A 17,636-nucleotide genomic window follows, 5' to 3' on the forward strand; every position below is an offset into this window, starting at 1 on the left:
CAAGTTGATTGGTCGTGTTGGTTAAGCGATTAAGACACGTGCCACAGACTGACAGTTACACTCAAACGGCCAATACCGTTCATGCCATTTGACCTCTGCTCTGTGAGTGACCTTGAAAATTAGGTCAAATCAAAAACCTGTCGAAGATTATATGATGTATTCTTGCTTGGAGAACATAAGATTACCATAGAAAAAAAGTCGCTAAGCGAGATATTGCCCGTTTTACCATTATAGTTTTGGTCCCTTGGTGGCCAAGTTGAGAATGAGATCAGACCGAAATTTGGTGTCAAAGGTTATATGATGTAGGGAGTCGTGTACCAACCAAATTTCAAGTTGATAGCTTCAACGTGCCATATCTTTACATAATTTACACTCAAACTGCCTATTTTATTTACGCCATTTGACCTCTGTGACCTGGAAAACAAGGTCAAATCATGTGTACAAAGTTTGAAGTTCATAGCTTTTAAGAGTTAAGATATATGTGTCAACTGTTTTTGAAATAGGATTCGACGACAGACACGGTGGTAATTGCATGAATTGTAGACTCCCCTCGACTCCCCTACGGCATACACAGAAAGAAAAATCGATCTTAACTTGAAACAAAATTGTCTTGAACCGTTTGTCCCCAGGGCAAGATTAGTTGGTCTCAAGTGGAGATAAGAAGAGTCTTGACCTCTCGAATCGAGACTCTTTCATCTCGATTCAATTTCAAGACTCTTTTATCTCCAGTTGAGACAAACGGTTCAAGACAATTTTGTCTCAAGTTTAGATCGATTTTTGTACTCCATTCAAGATAGCGACGTCTTCATTTGACAAATAGCCTTCCCGGCTGCATCCTTTTTTACCGCCCCTCCTACCTCTGGGCGGTAAAAACGCCTGATATCATTAGGATGTCCCTGCTGGTGGAATGAAGTTCACCCCAATACTCATTTTACTTAAAAAATTACCTTTATTTTGAAATCGTGTCAAAACTTGAACAAACATTTAATGTATTAAGGGGACCATCCATTCATTATGTACGCAGGAAAGGGGGAGGGGTCTAGCCAAAATATCTGATGCATGTACTTTCTCTGTACATTTTAGTAACAAGTTTGTACAGCTTAGAGGACTCATATTCGAATTCTATGCGTAGTTAAATGAATGACCCCCAGACATATTTATACCTCAAAAATATGAAAACGTTGTAGCACAGTCTTTGGATATTGTGGTCATTCACCCAGACACCGGCTTCAATATGAATCATCAAATATCGTAACCAGATGAAAATATTGACAAATATGGCAGTTATTTTTCCTATCTATAAATCACTACGCATAACAATCCAATACTCCTGATGCACTTTGCTCTAAAAAATTATTGCCACCATGCAGTACCAAACACTTGATAACAGAGAGGTTCTGATTGACTCCTACTCAGACTCCGATTAATTTGGAGTGGGAGTTGGGCCAGATCTGAACCTCCCTGTACCGTACTTTATTGTGTTCCGAGTCAATGTCCAAACGACTGTACATTAATATTATAGCGGATTATGTCGGCAGAATTGCTATCAAAACTTCAACATGGACAAATCTATAGGCCTAGTTATGTTTGCCATAACCATAGCCAGAATCACTTATCAAAAATATTACTGATCAAAATTATCAGACTATTGCACACATTTTGGCAGACCTAAATGTATGCATCTTGGCCACAACCACACATAAATTATACAAGATTCCTCATCAGTTCTCTAAACAGAAACAATCACCTTTGCTTCATTACCTAAATGTATGCATCTTGGCCACACCAACACAGAAATTATACAAGATTCCTCATCAATTCTCTAAACAGAAACAATCACATTTGCTTCATTAAGCCTGACATACACTTGGAGCATTTTCTATGCTTGATACATATTATCATTTAAAATAGGCTCGGCCCACGGTGAAATCTCACTTGCTCAGGAAATCATGAGTCTGCAAGATCGGGGTCCTTAAATCTTTCGAATGTTTTCAAATTACTGATCAAAATTATCAGACTATTGCACACAACTTGTCTGGGCAGACCTATGCATCTTAGCCACACCCACACATAGATTATTCAAGATTCCTCATCAATTATCTAAACATATGACCAACAAATGAAACCGGCAGGGAGCACTGTTCTATGCAACTCGTTCCATCTTGTCCGAGAGCGTGTGAAGCTTCATTGGCAGCTTCTGGTCGTCGAGCACACCCAGGAATACTCTCTGGAAAAATATCAAGGTACACTTGATTGGTGGTGGGTAGTTAATATTGAAAATATAATAGGAAGCCATCATTAGCTTCACCGCTTCAGCCAACGAACCGACCACCAAGAACTCTGTGTCATCAGCAACGAGCCGATATTCCTTTGAATCAAGGATATCCCCATCAGCAATGATATGTGGGAAGGGAGTTTTGGGTGCCTGAAAAAGAAATAATTTGATGAAATGTTATGACCCGACCTCCTTTTAGATCCCTGAAATAGATTTAATTTGGCAACCATCAGCCAGGACAGCTCTCAGGTTTGTTAAGTGGTTTCTTGCTTCACCATCTGCATCAATGATTCTGGAGGACACGTATCATGGTTGAACTAAACTTAGCACTAAAAGGACGACGTGTAGGAGGTTGGCATCTCATATGTTATGTTGACCCCTGATCACTAGACCAGTGGGGTGCAGGGTTAACATTGAGCACTGCATCCCTCAAATCTACTGGTGTCCTTTAACTGGCATGTACAGTACAGCATTTTCCGATGATGAATTTTGAAGACCATATTTTTGAAGGATTTATCTTGGACCTTACCTTTTCTTCCTTGGCAACCAGCCAAGAAACATCCTCTTTTAGCAAGCATGCCAATTTAATTAGTGACGCTTGGATTACTGCAAAGGGAAAGAGGCATTTTCAAATGTAATTTGTGTCCCGGATAGTGGCAGATGAAACTAATTCAGTACCAGTAGGTACTTATTCTTGGAACCACCCATCAGTTCCATCAGTGTGAATGACCAGGTTAAGGGTTAATATGGGCTCTTTACAGGGAATATCCAAACCATAATTGCAATTATCAATAACTTACCTTCAGAGTCATCAGTCAGACGCTGGAGGTCCTCCTTCGTTTTCCCCTTGGCAGGAATTTGCAAAATCCTCCCCCCCCCCCTTATTGACCAGGGCAAGGTCAAACTCGTCTAAATATCGGTCGCTAATTATGTAGTACTCCTCTGCAAACTGAAACAAAAGCAAATTTTTAAAATCCATTTTTCAACCTTTATTCATATGAGGAATACGTGATGGCAAACCCCTTTCCCCAGTTATTAACTCTGACAGTACAAGTCAACTGTAGAGCCTGGGATAGGGCAACCTGTGCACAATCTTACTCCCATGACAATGCATGTAGATTGCGGTGGATGTGGGAAAACCACAGACTAGCTCTCAAACACAAATGAAGAGAAAGAGGCACACCAGCGGTTTGTTCTTGAAAGAACAGACAGTTCTTGATATGGGATAAGTTTTCACAAGGATGCCAAAATTTTTCTCTTCCCAGGAAGGGTCGTTTGTTGCTTCCATTCATTGACTCAATTTTTCCCTGATTGACCAAATGCAAGTAGCCTTTTAACCCTTAACACATACACCTGAAATGTAGTTTTTTAGAATACACACCTCTTTGGCAGTGAAGAGCGACGGGTATTGCTCTTTTATCTGTTGTACAGAGTAACCTTCAGTTACAACAAGCCTCCGACGATCCGCAAAGGTACGGTCCATCAACACCTTCATCTTCGTTTGATCCATGTTCTTTTTAGTCGCCTCTACCTTCATCCATTCCTGGAACATAAATGCAGCAGCTTTAGTTTATTGCATTGACTTTATCTGTGTGCAATTAATGCCTATGGGATGCAGTATTATCAAATTGCAACCCCAACAGTCCATCCTCCGTGACATCTGGTAGGCATCATAAATGGTTGTTTGAGATTTCCGGCAATAACACCATCCAATTCAAGAAATCACTATGCGTGTGTGGGGAGGGGGAGGGGGTTGTAAAGTAAACAAATCCAACACTGAGGGGGTCATGAGACCAAAGATGGCCACCAGCAAATGCCAAGCCACAGTCTGAAAAGTTGATATAGTGTTGATACAGTGCACACAATCTCTGGGCTCACCAAGTAGAAGAATTAGGCAGTCATCAAGCATGGGAAACAAACAATTTACCTTATGCTTGGCAATGGCTGCCTCACTTTCTCCAGGCAGTGATATCGGTAAGAAATTGGGCAACGGCCATGGACTTGCAGTGGTACTCTCGGCACCAGTGGCAGATGTGGTGGCCTTTTGAGTCGTCTTCGTCTTCTTCTTCTTCGCTGCAACTTCTTCAACATCACTATCAGCCCCTCTGTAGTGTGCATTTCGAAAGTATGTGCCTATCTGGGAGTACAAAGTGTCCTGCAAGGTAAAATAAGCTTGTTATTGTAAGCAAACCGCACTATGTGACTGATGGCTGGTGCAAATTCTATCAGTACCTACTCAATATCCTTTCATTTTATCTACAAAACGGCTTTTTTCTTGCATTTTGCACATTTTGGCACTCGGTCAAAGTCACTCATTCCATTTGGACTGAGTCCATAGAATGGATACTACCCACTAGCAATATAACATACCCCGGACCCAATTTCTTTCATTGGGATCACAACTAGAACTAATTTTTGTGAAAGTCTGATACATACCGTCGGGTTAGAACCTGGAAGGGTTGACCTCAGGCAAGGGTATAACGCGCTAGCAATATCCTTCTTTTGGGATGACCCTGGATAGCTGGAGTGAAAACAAAATTTCTAATCACACCAGTAGACTAAATTTGTTTTGAATCAAACTTATTGGCATGGGGATATTCTAAAAATACAAAATACCATAAGGAGCAAGTCCATCAAAAGCTCTATTTTCAGTTCAGCCTGCAGGTTTTCCTTCAACATGTTCAATAAGAGAAGCCTTCCTACATCGATTTGTCTCCAGTTACCATAATATTTTCTATGTTTTGATTATGACCTCCTCTATTTATACCTGTAACTTTCAGGTCTATTAAACCAGTACTTCTTGAGCATTACCAAAATAAAGATAACGCGTGCCATCCTTACTGGTCAAGCTTTTCCAAACTTGGTAATAGGGACACATATTTCCTTCCTGCCCCCTTTTAGTTGAACTCCTGTAATTGGTACAACTACTGGGCATTGAACAGTACACAGCACATGATTTAGCTTTCTCTTTTAAATCATAAGAAAAACTTACTGAATTCCATAATTATAATTGAGGTCGTTATACAAAACCCCAAATAGTTCTGACTTCTGTCCCTTCCCTAGCGGTCTTGCCTCATGTTCAGTTTCGAGGTGCTTCCTGAGTTTCTTGGAAAACTGCTCTTTGGGAACGCAGTAGTCAGATGACCAAGGCTTTTTCCTGTGGAATGGAACAAAAGGCATGCAATGAATATTTCAACAAGGCTACATGTGATCAGACACACAGCTCATGAGCTGCTAGTTGGTCCATTTCAATTCCAATGACAGACTCTCCATCTATCCAATCGAAAATGAGCTGAAATGCTGGAACAGAGCAGGGTTTTCCCTGTCACACCTTTTCATCCGAAGGTACACTCTTTAGGCAAGAGTGTTTCTGTATATTGCTGGCTTGGGAATCATCCGATACACTCTTAATTCTGAATGGACAAAACTGAACAGATGTTCTTTTTTCTCAAACTAAGCCGATACATGAATCCTAAAGCACTGGAGGTAGTGGTGTTGATATTTTTTTCAATACCTACCCTGAAGTGTCGTTCTTTGTAAGGATACAATAATCCACTGTAGATGTAGACAAGATGCTACGATTATCTTCCTCCACACTCGTGTCAGCTAAGAAACTTGCACTGTCTGTTGTCCGATCAGCCGAATCCACGATACTTGTGTTGAGCATATCAAAACCGCCTGAGAGATCAGCCGAATTGCCTTGAACTGGGATCACCAAATCAATTTTCTGAACTATTTGCAATTTCATGTTAGCTTCAATGTCATCAAAAGTAATATCGATCCAATCCCCCCAACACTTGTCATAGTATTGGACGCTGACCACATCATGATCAGCTACCATGATCTTACGAATTTCAGTTGCAATGTTGGCTTTTTTCACAGTAACCAAGTTCTTTATCCCGCCACATGTCAAATGAACAGTGATGATATCGTCCGTTGCCATGTCACTGGCACTGCCGGTTGCCATATTGTTGAGCCTGTAAACAATGGTAAATGGAAACATTTTCAGAGGATGGTATTGGTATTGAACTCGCGTTCGAAAAAGAAATCCATAATTTTCTAATTATACTGATAATATGCATGTTCACACAACCATCATGACCATAATAATAGGCATGACAGGGACCTAGCCGTGATGTCAAAAATCATGTCCGTTTACTTGAAAATCGGCTAGGAGCCGCTCATTTGTCCACAGACAGATTTCGCCCATACAGACAGCTGCTGTGTCCGTCACAGGCCAGACCCATTTCCAATAAGGGATTTTGGCTCAAAAATTATAATCGTTGAGAGTAGGCCTGCCTGAGACCCTTTCAATTTTACAGTAGTAACAAAAGAACATGATTGCTTATGAGCGGCTCCTACCCGATACCCGATACCCCAGTATTTGGCCATTCAACAGAGAACCTGGTGTTCATCAAAGACTTCATCTCAGATTGTTATTTTCTCAGTTGTGATACTTAAATATTGTGATTTTAAAAAATCACAACCAACACACCAAATAAAATGCTCTTGACATGAAATGAAGAGCAGTAGAAGTGCATTCGTGCTGATTTGTGGATACATGGATGATACTGCTCCCCGAAGGCCAAATCTAGGTATTTCATTCTCTTAGAATTCAACTACTAGTTTAGGGTATAAATGACCATTTTCTGTCGCGGCTTAGATTGTTTACATTTGTATGTGTTGGACGTTGGTCATGATTGATATTTGATGTCACAGTTCGAGTCCCCATTATGTGAACATGCCCAAATACAGAAAGGTCAATCACATTTTCTGAAGTATGGCTATTCGTAGCATACATGTACTCACACTAAAGTCATAATTCTTATCATATATCAGACAAGAGCAAAACCAATGACCATGTCTGATCAAGTTGAAGGTGCTCCACCCCTAGCTTTTTGAATTCATGGCATGCATGGGGGAGCAGGCCTACAAACAAGGGGGGTGGGTGTCAAAAATTGATTATGCATACACCTTGTGGTGCAGTACAACAGCAGGACCAAACTTTGTCTGGTACATGGACAACGGGTGGGGATCTAAGAGATTTGCAGGTGAAATCAGATCTTGCCGATGTGACGTATCAACTATGAAACCATGAATGCGCTTCTCGAAGTAGAGTGAGTATCGCCTCTCAACCAATAGAAGAGGCTGCCCATGTAGAGGATGTACAGATTTCACCAAACCAAATTCATATAGTTCCTCATGGTATGGTGCCAGTACAACAACAGACCCTGCAGAATATCTGCAACCTTGCACTACCACAGCAGAGTAGCACTGCAGCTCTTGTACAGCGGCACCTTGGTCATTCGTCATCTGGTCAGATTCTTGCATGATGAGGCCCACTGCCTTCAAGAGATCCTGAACATCAGGGGTGAGGCTGTCAACTTGTACCTTCTTTTCTTTCACGAACTGAGGAGTCCCATAGGCAAGACACTCAGGCTTGGTATTCTCATAGCATTGTTGTAGCTGATGGGCAGAAGCAAGTGTTTTGCAAATGTTCTTCACATTCTTGGTTTTCTGAGCAGAAGATTTCAAGACATTGTGCTTCCCTTCAAACCGGAGAGTCCAATATGATGTGGGCACTGAGAACTTTTGCATTAGCTGGGGATAATGCAGGAGGTAGTGAGACTTTGGTTTCATTACATAATCAGGGAACAATGAATGCCACAGTTTCAGGAATTCAGAGATGAAATCCTGAAGATAACCCAGGACATTCCTGGGGATGGAATGACTACACATTATGTCAACCAGCTCTTGAAGATCCAACAAGAGACCCCAAACATCATCATCATGAGGCACACCTTCTCCAACGAGTATTCCAAAAAGCCTCCGCAGGCACCATGTCTGGCATGCAGTTTGCTTCACTGCAAACTTTGAAATTTCTTCACTCATTTCGGAAGGTTTAGTGGATTTGTTTGGTTCCCCATAGTCTAGATTTCGAATAGCCTTATTCAGAGACTTCAGTGAGAAGAAACCTTTTTGCAACAGTACTTGACTACCAGAACAATCAGCTCGCAGGCAACACCCTCAAAGATATCGTGTGCCAAGTCTGGTGGCAAACCTTCAGCAACATGATAATGTTTGAGAGCATTGAGAGGGGAATCCTTCTTAACACCATATGTACTGGAAAGACGCGGATCTTCAGTAACCATCTCAATCTGATCATTGTAAGAATCAATGGTCCTTTGAGTGAACTCCTGCACATCATGTATCACTTGAATGTCGTCTCTCGTAGCCATACAGAAGCGACAGATGAGCCCAGATGAGAAGTTTTCACTATAACCACCAATCTGATGACAACCAAGATTATCTCCACAGACAAGACAGAGTGCACCCTTCACCTGAACATTCAAACCTGAGGAGGTCAGGTGAATCCCTTCACTCTCAAGTTGCTTCAAATCTCTCAGAAATGGGGCCAATATTGCCTCTAGACCATATTTCTTAACATGGATGCTTCTTGCAAGGCATGCGACTTGAATGACGTAAAGCCTTGACCTAACTTCAATTCCCCTGTGTGTGTGTGTGGCAGTGCTATCAATCACGACATGGATGCATGCATGCATGCATGCACAATGTACATAGCTCATGAGCTACACTAAAAAACTACAACAAAGACTACGGGCGGAGAAATTAACTCAGATACAGCTGGTTGTGACGAGTTTTGGTGGAGATCGGATGGATCGATGATATTAGAAGCTGGGTTATTGGGCTTATTAGCAGCGGATACTACGGCGATAGAACTTTACCTGATGAAAAATCGACAAATTCGAATCAATCACAGAGCGGCATGAAAATGTCAACAACTGTGGCGGCGCGCACCGGACCTCGTGGTTATTACGAGATCTTTTTTCATTCAGTCGATACCGCTGAATCTCAACTTCAGTAAAGGGATCTCAACTGAAGATAGGCCTAACTCATGTATATCTTCAAATCAAAATACGATTGTTTTACATCTAATCGAAATCGCTGCATCTCAAATTAGTAGAAAAGGATCTCAATTGAAGATAGGCCTGTCGCCAAATAAAAACAAGATCGGACATCTCAAGTCGAGACAATATTTATTGAATAATTGTTTCAAATGAATGTAATGATGTCTCAAAACCATCTTACGTTTTCCATCTTACGCACGCGACGCAGCCGAATCCGTTTTCAGACGCATCACCGAAGATGACTAATATTGGTTGACCTTCAGACTCGGGTGAGGTTAGGCATCGTTCGATTTTGTATGCTTTCAGCCTCTGCAAGTCTTTAAACCACGTTGCCCATTTTTGTTTTACAGGCTCAGGGAGGTCTTCATCCCATTGATATTTCTCCTTCCACAACTCTTGTAACCAGATCTTTGCAGTCAAGATGACTGGAGCGGCGATGCCTATCACGTCAAAAACTCCCGCTAGGGCACTGAGTACCATCCGCTTTGTCAGCTTGTCAGGAATTTTCATCAATTGGCCTTCTTCCATTGCTAACCATTTTGGTGGCTTCACCGCGATTGCAATTTCATCAGTTTTCCGATCCCAAACCGCTCCTAGAACCTTTTCATTTGGAAGCTCTGATTTGGTTTCCTCTCCGTGTGTCGGGATATTAGAGATCCATTCTTTGATTTTGAAATGTCCACTCTTGAGTATCTTGTCAACCTCACCCGCCCGTTTTGTTGCGGTTTTGGTATCCGTCAGTGAATCGCAGATGTCGTCCATGTGCCAGCAGTTCTTGTTGGTTGTGACCGCCTCAGGTAGTAGATCTTCGAATTCCTCCGCCGTTAGGTCCATCGCAGTATTCGCAATCGCTGGCGAAGATATATCTCCGAACGTCAGCACTTGTTTCACGTATATATCGGGGGGCCGATTTTCATAGTTTCTCCACAGAAATCGATGTGTGTGTGCATCTCGGATTGGATTCACTAATATCTGGTGATATATCTTGGAAACATCTCCCATAATGGCCACTGGGTTTTCGCGGAATCTTGTCAAAACTCCAACCAGGTTATTCAGTAGATCAGGGCCTTTCCATAGATATCTGTTCAAGTTGTGTCCCTGGAAGCTGGCGGCAGAATTGAAGACCAGGCGGCATGGAGTTGATTTCTTCTCTGGACGATACACAACATGGTGGCTTATATAATGCACGGGACCCTTGTGGCTTTCTATCTCATCCTGGTATAATTTCCTGGCTGAACCCTGTGCCACAAGATCATTTATCTGGTCGTCGTACATGTTTGCGTAGTCCGCATTTTTTATCAACCGTTTCTCCGTGCTGATCAGTTTTGCCTTCACTTGATAGTAATTATCTGGCAGCTCAGCAGGATCACGCAGCCACGGTAGTGGTATCACCCATCTGTTTCCCTCCTTTTTCGCACTGTCCCTGATCATCTGTGCCTCCTCTCTCTCCACTAGATTCAGCTTCTTTTCCAGGTGCGTCTGTTTGATACAGCAAGGATTTACTGCCACTCCCATTTGTTCAGTAGCCCAGAAAGCGGTAATGTCAACCGGTTCCAACAGAGAGACATGATACTCGCTATATGTCATTTCAGAATTGAGGGATGCGGCGCCAAACACAACAGGAACAAGAATAGAATTCCGAATAGCGAACCGCTCATTTACGTGCGTGGTCCTGCCATGAAACTTCGCATGGTCAATGCCGATCAGGATATCAACGGGTCCTGAACCTCTATTTAGTGCGGCGAATTCTTTTCCCACAACCCTTTTTAGATGTTCAACATCACCGTACGCAATGTCCTCGCCAATTTTCGGAATGGCGATAACTTTGATACTGAAGCGTGAATTTCCATTGACGGATTGCACCTGCATATTGTGAACCTTGCTTTCTAATAATTCTTCTTGGCCACCTACTTTGCTTATATTGATGACAATGTCTTTGCCCCGCAAACCCAAGTCCCTAGCGTATTCGGCCCGAATCAATGACAGTTGCGACCCACTATCAAACAACAGCGTGCCAGCTTTGGTGGCTTGAGTTTCAGAGTTTATGCCAATTAATGAAATGACAGGTAACATGTTCGCACTACAGGAGAGAACTGAAGTGTTGCTGGCAGCGCGGTCAAATGGAGCCCCGTGTAAGAGTGGATGATGACTAAATGGACAAATTTTGCCATCGGTGACGATTTCACAATGTTTTCTAACGCGACATGGCCCACGGTGTATGCGCAGACAAAAGTAGCATGCTTTCACTTTCCTAACTTCAGTTAACCTAGTTTCCAAATTCATGGCTTTGAACTTTGTGCACTCATGAGGTTTATGTTGATGTTTACAAACCCAACAATTGGGACTATAATTGGAACCACTATAACTTTGAGTAGACCTATTGTCTGATTCAGGTTGTGCAGTCACAGTCTTATTTTCTGACGTAACACTACTGTCCGAACTAGAAACATTCACCGCATGCTTCACATGACCAGATTTTGAACTATGGATGAATGGTGAAATAAAAGTGTCAATAGAAGGTTGAATGTTCTTAGTCTGCTGGTGCGAAGCCCATTTCAGTCTGTCGTTAAATTGCAGTTTCTTTTCAATCAGGCCTATGGTAGTAGAATTGTTCAAATCAGCTGGGCGTTTCAATTCACTGAGCGCATTGTAAATTTTCTTGATCAAATGGTGCAACTCAATAAGCTGGGCAAGATCGTTTTCCTGGACTGTTTTGAAACGGTTAAGTGTGCCAATCAAAACATCTGACGCCAAACGGGGATTCCCATATTTACTGTCAATGCATCCCAAGCCGAATCGTAATCTTTCTCACCCTGAATCCAATCAGTTGGTTTTTGACCAAGACATGTTTTCAATATATACAAAGCTTCCTCATAGGAATAACGACCTTCAACTAGGAACTTGAAATCACGTTTGAAATCAAAATACTCTATAATATTTCCCGAGAACTTGGGCAAAGGGGCTTTCTCAGTTCTGATCTGCAATGTCTTTAGCGTTTTACTGGAACCTGGAGCGGCACTTGGGTCTGATTTCAACATGGGAGTTGCAGGCGGTGGGTCTTTAAATAAAGACTTGTAATCGTTTATACAGATTGTTAGTTTATCACAACCCTCCGTGATTGGCTCAATCCACGCAAACTCTTCATCAATTTTATCAGAGTCTACAAGCATCAGGTATTGATGGCGTTTGAGGACTTCCTCTGACGCCCCTTTGAACTTACCCTCTGCTTCCTCCAGTTCCGGTATTGGCCGTTCTTCTCCCATAATGAATTTCACAGAGTTCTGAATCCGGGTGAGCATTCCTTTTGCCACACTGCGCGCTTTTTTGGAATTTTCTAAATCCGCCATTTTGAATCAACGTTACGAGTTTGAACCGAATAGAATAGTATTCCACAATCCTCTGAACAGAATACGTCGTGGTGATTCACGTAATGCCGTTGATTTCGGATTTCCAGAGGATGTCTTTTGTCGTCGTTGAACTCGGTTGGTTTCGGCCGAGTTCCGTTTCGTATTCATGCGTTCGTCCAGGGCGTTTCGTTCCAGTCGTTCTCGCCGTTTCGTGTTCTAGGTCGTCTTTGCCGATGGTCGTTTCGAATGGTGACGTGTCCGGCCAGGACACTGAAGGACGTAGGAGGAATATGTGGTTCTTCGATATAAAGATTTTATTAGAAACCTGGAATAAATTATACATTTCAGTACACAGAAAAATTGCCATTTAAATCCAGTGAATAAACCATTTCCATAAACATAAAACATTGCAAATTATCACAGAATTTTAACGAACAAAACTAAATGTATAATCCTGATGATTTTGACGCAAATGGTTTCAATGCCTATTGGTGATAGAAATAACTGACTGATAGAAATAACTGACTGAATCCAACTTATCTAGCAATATATTTTGGCAACCTAGCCTGGCCATGAAACCTAATAAGTGAAATAAATGTCTGTATCACCGAAAACCTACACCAATTAACAAGTGATTTAATGAGTGTCTAAATAGGATAAAATTGAAACTTACGAATCCACATATAGTTTGTTTTTCCTGTTTTTTGATAAGATAAAATGTTTGCCCCGGACTTGGTCGTGATCCGTCCACTGTTATGCCTTAAGTTGAAATGTCTCTCGAATGGGCTAATCCCGTGACGGTGCAAAATTACAAGTCATGCGCTCGGATCACGCGACCCTTTGTCCAATGCGTAATTCGCGCCGAAAGACCTAACTTTTAACGCGGGCTTTTCAAATACTGTTTAAATAATATAGTCCATTTCCGTTTCGACTTTTACAGCGAAACACCCCTAGCACAACCATGCAAAGAAAAGAGAGTTCGTCACACAACCGCCAGACGTCACTTTGGATGTGAGACAATCCCAAGTGTGTCTCCACTAGGTTTAAGGTCTGGGAATAGCAAAATGACTGCTTTATCTCCAAGCAGTCCCATCTCCATGCCACAACTAGGAGATGACACTGACTATTAGTTCTCACTTAGTTCTCCCAAACCTCACAACCAGAACATTTCCACTGAGATACCTGTACCGGTAACTCCCTGTGTCATGTGCTTGAAATTTAAAATACTGTGACCCAATATATCCTGTGACAAACACATGCTGGCTGTGCAAAATATAGAAGACACTAGGGATGCCCATGCATTCCAACTCAGAAATATTAATTAAATGTTAAAGGGAAATAGACAAACACTAAGTATTCACTAAGAACCTTTATTAACATAAAATAATCCCAACCAGGCCTCCACAGCATATTCCTACACTGAAAAAAAAACTGGCTCGGGTTGAGCCAAAAAGAACTGGCTCGTGTGTTAAAAATTGGCTCAAGGGAATTTTGTTACCTGAGCCAGCAATGGCTCAGCTGTGAGCCACTACTGGCTCAAGTGTTGAGCCAAAATTGGCTGAAAAGCATGAGCCATTATTGGTTCAACTGAAAAATTTTGAGCCGTTTTTTAACACACAAGCCATAATTGGCTAAAATGTAAGAGCCATAATTGGCTCAACTGGCAGCACAGTTGAGCCAAAATTGGCTTAGAAATCTATAAAACCTTTGAGCCAGCTATTGGCTGTACCCCAGTAAATTTTCGCTGGCCGTTTACTTTCGCTGATCTTGCAGGAGTCAGAAATCTGCAAAAAATAACCAGCACAAAATATTAAGTTTTAAAAATGGGAGTTACAGTAATGAAGAATCACTTCTCTGCATCACCTAAATTAAACTGCGAAAATAACCAGCTGCAAATATTTTCCGGGTTACAGTATAAACAGTCAGGAAGAGGACATAAAGAAGTCCAATACAGAACGGACTCAGTTGAGCCCAAATTCATTACAAAATGGACTCGACTGAGTCCCAATTCATTTTTAGCCATGTTGATGACATTAGTGTCATGCGGTTTTCCCATCATTAAAATGACTGGACTGGACTCAATCAACATGACCAAGTCCTGTTTTTGGACTCAGTCAAGTCGAATCGCAGGTTTTCAAAACAGTTATTTAAAAGGCTCCCCCAGTGGATTCTTTTAGGTTTTTGCCTTAAAGCTGTCTGAAAGGTATGAATTCGGCAATGGTCAATGAATCCATGCTCGAATTTAAAAACATAAGGAGGAAACGGGGTAACAATTTTTCAATTTTGGACTCGTTAAAATACAAATCATACGAAATGTGGGCTTGAATGAGTCGAAAGTGAATTGGACTAATTTTTCCTGACTGATTAAGTTTCAGCCACACACGCACATGTAGGCTTTATCTGAGCCATATACTGGCTCAGGCTCATGTTCATGGATGAACATGTATTTAGGGCCTAATTTTTCGAAAGCCCAGAAGGCTCATTCGAGTTTTGAATTTCAAATTTCAAATGTTCAATATTTGAAATTTGAAACTTGAAGTATCACTTCGAATTTCGAGTTTCAAGAAATGATTAGCCAATCAGAGCATCGCTATTCTGATGTTTTTCTTCCGACCAATCAAATGGGCTTTTATTTACCTTATCAAGATTGCAAATGGCGGTGACTTGCTGAAATTTCTCATTGTTTTTTCCTTCGAATCTATCGTGGAGTACATTATCAGGTAAGAGAGACTGATCGGAATTAACGTGCTGTAACCTAGAGTCCAGCCGGCAGATCAATTCTGTCCCAGTACTTTGATTTAGATCTCTCATCAAATTTTGGGTTTAGTACTATGTGCATCATGTACATACATATACATGTATCAAAAAAGTATACACTTGCTGTAGGATAGTCTGCTCGTCGGGTCGGAGTTTAATTGGCAGTTCCTAATGAGAATGTGTAGTGCAATGGGGACGCTAGCTACGAAAGGTGGCAGCAAACCGAAATCGACAAGGGACCGGGTGTCATTTTCATTTCAATAGATTTTAACACTAATGCCACCTATATGTCAAGTCGGCTATCGTCCCCATTGTGGGTCGTACGCCATAAACCAAGAGGGGCATATATTATAGATGGCGCTTGGGTTGTTCCATGTTATATACAAATATGCACGGGAAATATTCCCCGATGCCATTTCTTATTCTATCTTATTTTTCGTTTGCATCTTTTCAGAAAATGGTGCTTCCCGAGTATACCCCGGCTTACTGGACTTTGCCCAACGAAACGAAACGAGCGAAATGGGGGAGCGACCATTATGTTTTACCCCGTTACGTCAAGTTCGATACATGGTGTCAGTCACCAGTGAGTGATGACCCACATCCACCCAGGCAGCTGAGACACATGTCTTGTTGGACATGCCTACCGATTTTTACTAAATAAAAGCATAACTTCACTTCACACTTTTCGGGGTTGAAAATGTACTCACTTAAATCACCAAAATTACATGCCAAATTTGCACATGACCTGTTATTTCTCAAAGCTTGGAAGCTCAAATGTCTGAATGTAATGTATGCGCGTAATGTATACTCTCAGCAAGCGAATAGTTTTGATCGTCGGTTTTTGATACGAATCATTTCCTGTATGGCCGTTACAAGCCGTTGTCTGAATATGATGTGAACCTGTTTACCGTTCAATGCTGCTCTCTGTGACGCTGTACCCGCAAATGTTCAATGAACAAAATGCTGATAATGACTTACACGGCTTGTTCGCATCGTAAACCTAGTGGTACCCGGGTTAACTGTCTTTGCATTTGGCCTAATTTTACAACGATTACTCCCCATGTAACCACGATCTAGGAAGGACAGGCTGAGTATTATGAATAGGAAAAGTCACCTAGGGACCGTTGCGTAGAATACTTTTTGGCGAAATATTGTGCAAAGTCCAGTAAGCCGTATACCCCAGCTCTTTTGAGGGACAGGTCGAGGAGAAATAAAGAGGATTTCATAGTTGCCTACTCCCATCAGGGTTACACGAATCATGAGATACTTGTGGCACTTGCTACATTGCACAGTATTTTTCTCAGTCTGTCTCAGCTTAATCGAATATTGAGGAGGCAAGGACTAAGGCGAAGATCGGATCCAGCAACAGATATTCCTCTACGCAATTTGATAGATACAGTGTTGACAATCACGGAAAACAGTAGATCATGCCTGGGGTATAGGCCTGTATGGAGAAGACTGATTGAGGAATATGGAATAACCGTGAGTCGCAACAGGGTTATGGAGTTGATGCGAATTATCAACGAAGAAGGTGTTGAATCCAGACGTCAGCGACGACTAATAACGCGTCGTTATAGAACACCAGGACCAAACTATGTATGGCACATAGACGGATATGACAAATTAAAACCATTCAGCTTTGCTATACATGGTGCTATAGATGGATATTCTAGGAGGATACTATGGTTAGAAGTTGGAACTACAAATAACAATCCAAAAGTAATTGCTTATTACTATCTGGATGCAGTCAAACAACTAGGTGGTTGTCCTCAGAGGTGTAGGAGTGATATCGGCACGGAAAATTGTGATGTAGAAGACTTACAAAGATTATTCCATTCACTTAATGGTTTGCCTGCCGATGGTGGATGTTTCTTGTATGGGAAGAGTACTTCTAACCAATGCATTGAATCCTGGTGGAGTGTTCTTAGAAGGCAGAACACCGACTGGAGAATAAACTTCTTCAAAGATCTTCGGGACAGTGGCCTTTACCAAGACGGCGAACCACTTCATGTTGAGTGCTTGAGGTATTGCTTTATGGACGTACTCCAAAATGAACTGAACAGAGTGGCAATCGAGTGGAATCGCCATACATTGCAGGTCAAGCGAAATTGTCAGTCACCACGAGGTAAACCAGATGTGATGTACTTCACACCGGAATTGTACAATACTCGGGATCTCAAAATAGGTGTTGACTGAGATGATGTTAGAAGATGTCAACAGATCTACCAGGGACACACAAATCTGTTGAATCAATGTTCCGAGGAATTCTTGGAGCTAGTCGATCTACTGAGGCCAAACACCCCGAGACCAACTGATGTGAATGAAGCT

The 17,636-nt window shown here is 41.8% G+C and overlaps 1 protein-coding gene and 1 long non-coding RNA gene across 2 annotated transcripts in view; one reads left to right on the forward strand and one right to left on the reverse strand.

Annotated features, from left to right (window-relative positions):
- LOC135489474 (uncharacterized) overlaps positions 1 to 17,636 on the reverse strand; it is a 110,208-nt gene that overhangs the window by 51,847 nt on the left and 40,725 nt on the right. The gene's annotated exons all lie outside the window — the stretch shown is intronic.
- Positions 12,635 to 17,504, forward strand: LOC135489386 (uncharacterized). The gene is made up of 2 exons (XM_064774725.1): positions 12,635 to 12,686; positions 16,702 to 17,504. Exons 1-2 carry the CDS (start codon positions 12,635 to 12,637, stop codon positions 17,502 to 17,504), a joined length of 855 nt encoding a protein of 284 aa, XP_064630795.1.

This window comes from Lineus longissimus, chromosome 6, assembly GCF_910592395.1.
Source record: "Lineus longissimus chromosome 6, tnLinLong1.2, whole genome shotgun sequence".
Classification (NCBI taxonomy): domain Eukaryota; kingdom Metazoa; phylum Nemertea; class Pilidiophora; order Heteronemertea; family Lineidae; genus Lineus; species Lineus longissimus.

What these genes read in the sequence shown, in the direction of transcription:
- LOC135489386 (XM_064774725.1), top strand. Translation starts at nt 12,635, where the DNA reads ATGCCGTTGATTTCGGATTTCCAGAGGATGTCTTTTGTCGTCGTTGAA. An exon ending in TTTTGTCGTCGTTGAACTCG is followed by an intron (nt 12,687 to 16,701) that starts GTTGGTTTCGGC and finishes GCAATTTGATAG; the next exon opens with ATACAGTGTTGACAATCACG.